Here is a 6,919-nt window from a genome sequence, read left to right as displayed (position 1 = left end):
GTTCAGCTAAACAACTCCTCGCTAAACTCATTCCCGCGTATCACTGAGTAGGTTATGAATACGTGAATTCAATTGTCATATCATATCTAATTAGTTACTATTTAATAGCTACACGACACAAGTCGCATTTATGCACAATCGAAGGATTTATTATTATCAGAACTCTGATTGTTAGTTCATATTACGGTAAGGTGATCAGGAAACAACACTTCATCCTAAAGCTAACCTCAAATTATATCATTAACGCCACAGGTCCCAAGTAAATCATCAGCTCTAGCCAGAGTATCAAAATCGTTGCGAGGCCTTGCGAGGCACGAATTCACTAAACGTAAGCGCAACATTCTCTTGATATTTCCTTAAATTAATTGTCTCTGCATATTTGTAGGAATTTTGTAATAAAGCATACATTGGATTTATTAACAAAATTACGAATTTTGCCTTCGCCTCAAAACATTACAAAATTCGTTTATGGCTAGCGTGGACTCAAACGGATCGGACCTAACAATCATGGACAGCATACAAAAGGCCGAAGAAAACAACATCGTCGAGGAGAAAATTATTTCACCAACGGGTAGTTCAGGTTCGAAACAACAAACAGGCGCCGTTCCGAAGCCTAAGAAAGTGAACAAATCCGTGAAGATTTTGGAAAAGGCAGTTCACAAACAAAAAAGGAATCCTGTCCGTCGCGTTCGCAAACGAAACGACCATCACTGCAAGGCATGTGACGAGCGAGACACTAGCAGGATGGTCATGTGCGATTCCTGCTCAGCCTGGTATCACTTCACGTGCGCAGAGGTCTCTTCTAACGTCGCGGATGAACCTTCATGGTCGTGTGCTGCATGTATCGCCAAAAAGAATCCACAGAATGCAGAAAGGTGTGATAAAGGTTCTACCGCTCAACAAAAGACCACAGCCAAGGAATTTGGAAATGCATCCGAAAAAAAGGAGAAGCCTAAAAGCGCTCGGTCGGAGACAAGTCGAGGAAGTGGCCTTAGCGGATCCAGACGTGTTACGGAACTTCGACTACAAAAATTGAAAGAAATGACTCGTCTAAAAGAGCAGTATTTAGAGCAAAAATATGCTATCCTAGAAGATTTGGAAAGTGAAGCTGCTAGCGTGGCTAGCGAAATAGATACCAGCGAAATAGATAGGGAATCCGATATTCAAAAGTGGTTGGAAAAAGCAGATCTTCTAGGATCCAACAACGCTTTAGCAGAAGAGCTAGTGGAGAACATGCCGCATCACCACGAAAAACTCTCACAACCATTCAGGCATCTCAGATCAAACGTAGCACCTAAAGGCAAAGCGATGGAACAAGGACTGGTTTTGCCGAATCAACTGCGAAGGGAACGACGCGAAGTACTGCCTAGACCGAAGGAATTTGCACCCGGTCAACGTTCTACGCCATTGGCAGGTGCTAGTCGCTCCAACCACCAACAAACGGAAAACGAGGTCGAGGACATTTGTATTCTCAATAGGAGCCAAATCCGTGCACGTCAAGCTGTATCGAAGGAGCTCCCAGAATTCAGTGGTAATCCCGAGGACTGGCCGTTATTTCTGGCAACATTTAACTCTTCTACTCACATGTGTGGATTTTCCAATGAGGAAAATATGCTGCGACTCCGTAAAAGCCTGACAGGAAAAGCCTTAGATGCAGTGAGAAGCCGATTACTTCATCCGACCAACGTCTCTGGTGTGATTTCTACACTAAAGATGCTATTCGGGAAGCCCGAATCCATAATACACTCCATTATTATGAAAGTCCGCTCCCTTCCGTCACCGACCATCGAAAAGCTGGATACGTTAGTAACATTTGCAATAACCGTAGAAAATTTATGCGCAACAATACAGGCTTGCGAAATTCCGGATTTCGCATTCGATGCATCGCTACGTTACGAGCTCGTAAATAAACTGCCTTCTATACTCCAACTGGCATGGGCTCAACACGCCAGGGCTCATTCTAACCCTAGTTTAGTGGAATACAGTACCTGGCTCTACTCTCTAGCTGAAGACGCAAGCACAGTTATATTTGCCAACCCTGCCAACATGAAATCGCGGAAAAATGCAGGATACGTTAACTTCCATGAAATGGAAGAAGATCCCGAAGAAGATCTACCCGTAGCGACAGTGCTTTACCATCAGGATAGTGTAGAGAGTCATGGATGCACGATATGCGCTGGAAATTGCTCAGCACTGGAAAATTGTCAGAAATTCAAAGCTCTTCGATTAAATCAAAGATGGGATGCCATCAAACAGAAAAACTTATGTCGTAAATGCCTTAACCGACATAATGGATCATGCCGGCAGCAGAAACAGTGTGGTGTCAATGGATGTAACTATCTACACCATCCTCTTCTGCATAACAACAAAGCCAAACGACCGCCGCATAGTACAAACGACTCAAATGTGGTAGAAGGAAGTTGCAACATAAATCAGAGCCCAGGTAATGAAGTGCTATTCAGAATCCTTCCAATAATGCTCTACGGTCCAACTAAAACCGTCAGCACTTACGCGTTCATCGATGATGGTTCGGAGCTAACACTCCTGGAAGACAATCTGGTAGACGAGCTCGAACTAGATGGCCCTCGGCAACCGTTGTGCCTTAAATGGACAAGTGGCACTCAGAGAATGGAGAACAGGTCTCGAAAAATTAATCTAGAAATTTCGGGAAAATACGACGCAGCGAAAAGATATCGTATTGGAAATATTCGAACGGTGAAATCCTTACAAGTCCGCCCACAAACCTTGAACATGCAGCAAATGCGGAAAAGCTTCAAGCATCTTCGGAATGTTCCAGTGCACTCGTACGAAAACGTTAGTCCAAGATTGATCATCGGTTTGGAACATGCACATCTCGGAAACCCTCTGAAAAGTCGCGAGGGAAAATTGCAAGATCCGATAGCATCAAAAACGCGGCTAGGATGGACAGTTTACGGTAACTGCACTGATGAAACGTCTCCAACGCACCACATGTATCACCACACCTGTCATGCATGCTCATGCAACGCCTCTTCTGACAGCAACCTTCACATCGCTATGAAGGATTTTTTTGCGATCGAAAGCATGGGTATTTGCAAACCGGATAAACCATTCAGTTCCCAGGAAGATCAACAAGCCTTAACGTTACTCTCCAATACTACTCAACGCAAAAATGGACGTTACGAAGCAAGTTTGTTATGGAAATACAGCGAAATTCGTGTTCCAGACAGCAAAAAAATGGCGATGAACCGATGGAACTGCCTGGAAAAAAGACTCCTTAAAGATCCAGCACTGTATGGCACTATGCAGCGTACTATGAATGATTATATTCAAAAAGGATATGCACGAGAACTTACCCAGGAAGAACTCAATGTTAAACGCGACAGAACATGGTACCTTCCAATCTTCCCCGTCACCAATCCCAACAAGCCGAACAAAACAAGGCTGGTATGGGATGCCGCGGCCACCTCGCATGGGATCTCGCTTAACTCCATGCTACTGAAAGGACCGGATCAACTCGCATCTCTTATCTCAGTTCTCCTGAAATTTCGGGAATTTAAAGTAGGAATATCCGGGGACATTCGCGAAATGTATCATCAGATACTCATTCGCGAATCTGACCAACATTGTCAGCGCTTCTTTTGGAGTGATGAACTAGGTGTCCCTCCACGCACCTATGTTATGCAAGTTATGACGTTCGGCGCTCGGTCATCTCCTAGTACGGCGCAGTACGTAAAAAACACTCACGCTCAGCAGTTTAAGCAGACACATCCGGCAGCCGTGTCCGCTATTATCGAGAAACACTACGTCGATGATATGCTAATTAGTACCGAAACTGTAGAAGAAGGCATATCCCTGGCAAGTGAAGTGAAATCTATTCACGCCTCCGCTGGGTTTGAATTGCGGAATTTTGTCTCCAACTCTCGCAAGGTGGTTACAACACTAGAGCAACTCAACCCACCAGAAACTTGCGACGAGAAAAACATGAACATCGGAATAGCAGCTACAACAGAAAAAGTGCTTGGAATGTGGTGGAATACCGCAAACGACTCCTTCATGTTCAAGATATCGCCCCGTTTCGACGAAGACCTACTCGAAGGACGACGAAAGCCAACCAAACGTGAAGTGCTACGAACGCTGATGTTAATTTTCGACCCATTAGGACTGGTCGGACACTTTCTGATGTTTTTAAAGTGCCTTCTACAAGAGATTTGGAGAACATCTATCGGATGGGACGATCCCATCGGGGACGAACAGTTTCAGAAATGGACTCGATGGCTAAATGTTCTTCCACAAATAACTACACTTAAAATTCCTAGATGCTATCGCGCTGTAGTATCGCTAAGCCCTGACACAAACGTTCAGCTGCACACTCTAGTCGATGCCAGTGAAAACGGTATGGCAGCCGTTGTCTATCTGAGATTCGAAAAGAATGGAAATATTGACTGCACGATTACTTGCTCGAAGACTAGAGTATCCCCGCTCAAGTTTCTATCCATTCCAAGATCTGAGCTACAGTCCAGCTTAATAGGAGCCAGACTAGCCAAAACCGTTTGCGAAAATATTTCGTTTAAAGTAGATCAACGTTTCTTCTGGACCGACTCGAGAAACGTACTTAGCTGGATGTCAGCCGATCATAGACGATACAGTCAATTCGTTTCTCATCGTGTGAGCGAAATATTAGAATTATCTGAACTCTCCGAATGGCACTGGATACCATCAAAACTGAATGTCGCAGATGAAGGAACAAAATGGAAGAAAAATCCTGACCTAAGTAGTACATGTAGATGGTTCCAAGGACCACCCTTTCTTCGGCTTCCGTCAAGCCAATGGCCGCTGCCTGAAGAACCTATCGAGCAAACAGAGATCGAGCTACGTGCGCATTTACTGTGCCATGCAGCGTCCCCGGACAAGAGTGTTATTCCTACACAAAAATTCTCATCGTGGAATAAACTTCTCCGTTGCACCTCCTTCATATTCAGATATATTTCAAATCTAAATAGCTGTCGACTGAACAGGAAGAGCTCTACCGGACACCTGACCGACGCGGAGCTTCGTGCATCGTGCACCACCGGGCCGCTTACCAAAGCTGAGCTTCAAAGGTCCGAAATCTACTTATTCCGTTACGCTCAAGAAGTCTATAAACATGAGATCGAAATTCTATCCAACCATAAGGTTGGTATCCTAGAACGTAATATTCCTAAAAATAGCCCGCTTCATAAACTAAACCCGTTTCTGGACGATAATTTGTTACTTCGAGTAAGTGGACGAACCTTAGCTTGCGAGTTTGCATCCTTTGATGTTAGCAATCCAATAATTCTTCCGAGAAGTGATCATATCACTACCCTCATCGTTCGCTACTTTCATGTACGCTACCATCACCAAAACCATCAAACCGTTGTAAATGAGCTTCGCCAACGCTATCACATTGGAGGCTTGAAAGCGCTTTATAAAACAGTACGTAAAAATTGTCAGATGTGCAAAAACGATAGTGCTACTCCACAGCCACCGTTGATGAGCGACCTACCACTATGTCGTCTTGCAGCGTTCAATCGACCGTTCTCTTATATAGGAATTGATTATTTCGGACCAATGATTATTAAAAACGGTCGAAAACAGGAGAAGCGCTGGGGCGTTCTGGCTACCTGTCTGACAATTCGAGCAGTTCATCTTCAACTAGTACGCTCATTGACGACTGATTCTTGTATCTTAGCCATACGCAACATCATGTGCAGGCGTGGCGTCCCTATAACCATTTACAGCGATAGAGGGACAAATTTCATCGGAGCCGATAAGGAGTTAAAACGCACTCTAGAAAATGTTAACCAAGACAGACTTATGGAAGAATTTGTAACATCGGAGACGCAGTGGTCCTTCAATCCACCAGCCTCTCCCCACATGGGGGGAGCCTGGGAAAGGCTCGTTAGAAGCGTGAAAACGAACTTAGCCAAGCTCAAACCAAATCACGCCCCGACCGAAGAGATCCTCGAAAATATGCTCATCGAGATCGAAAACGTGATAAATTCAAGGCCTCTTACTTACGTGCCGACTGATGATGATAGCTCACCGGTGCTTACTCCTAACCACTTTATTTTAGGATCCTCAAATGGATTGAAACCATTTGTTCCCTTTGACGACAGCGCCCTGGCGTTGAAGAAAGGATGGCAGCTATCACAGCTCATGGCTAACGTGTTCTGGAAAATGTGGGTACATGACTACCTACCTACACTCACTCGCCGTTCAAAATGGTTCTCTGAAGTCAAACCGATTGAAGTGGGGGACATAACTGTCATCGTAGATCCTAATCTTCCCAGAAACTGTTGGCCGAAGGGCCGAGTTATAAGGACGATAGCGTCACCGGATGGAAGAACTCGGAAAGCAGTGGTGCAGACTATAAGCGGAATTTACGAACGCCCGGTAGCAAAGCTCGCTGTTTTAGATGTTGGCGACACGGATAGAGTACGCGAGAATCTACGTCTCCCGTACACTACGGGGGGGACTGTTGATAACGCCAACCAAATCAACGAGCCCCTTGCCCTTAGTTCCCGAAACGTCAAAGCCAAGTCCGGGAGCTCGTCACTCGCTTCTGTCAAGCCCGACAAGACGACAGGGCGTTTGGAGGAGTGACGGAGCTAGAAGGAAAGAAGGAAGATCTGATTGGCCGAAAGTCGAAGCGCGTGTGCTCAGATAAAGTGTTCTTTATAATATTATTTTATATATATAGATTTAACGTTGTTATCAGTGATCAGAGGTAGCTTAACGTAAATTTATCCATCTGTCCAAATGCTAATTTGATTAATTTAAGTCTAGGTGGCAAAAAGAGCTGTGTACTAGTTCAGCTAAACAACTCCTCGCTAAACTCATTCCCGCGTATCACTGAGTAGGTTATGAATACGTGAATTCAATTGTCATATCATATCTAATTAGTTACTATTTAATA

General features: G+C 44.6%; 1 protein-coding gene across 1 annotated transcript; it reads left to right on the top strand.

The window, feature by feature from the left end:
• The first annotated feature begins 468 nt into the window (after positions 1-468).
• On the top strand, positions 469-6,606 carry LOC129761014 (uncharacterized). The gene has a single exon (XM_055758718.1). It carries the CDS (start codon positions 469-471, stop codon positions 6,604-6,606), a length of 6,138 nt encoding a protein of 2,045 aa, XP_055614693.1.
• The last annotated feature ends 313 nt before the right edge of the window (positions 6,607-6,919 follow it).

Source organism: Uranotaenia lowii, unplaced genomic scaffold, assembly GCF_029784155.1.
Source record: "Uranotaenia lowii strain MFRU-FL unplaced genomic scaffold, ASM2978415v1 HiC_scaffold_968, whole genome shotgun sequence".
NCBI classification, from domain to species: Eukaryota; Metazoa; Arthropoda; class Insecta; order Diptera; family Culicidae; genus Uranotaenia; species Uranotaenia lowii.
The sequence above is the reverse complement of the archived record's forward strand: the minus strand, read 5'-3'. Positions and strand labels throughout refer to the sequence as shown.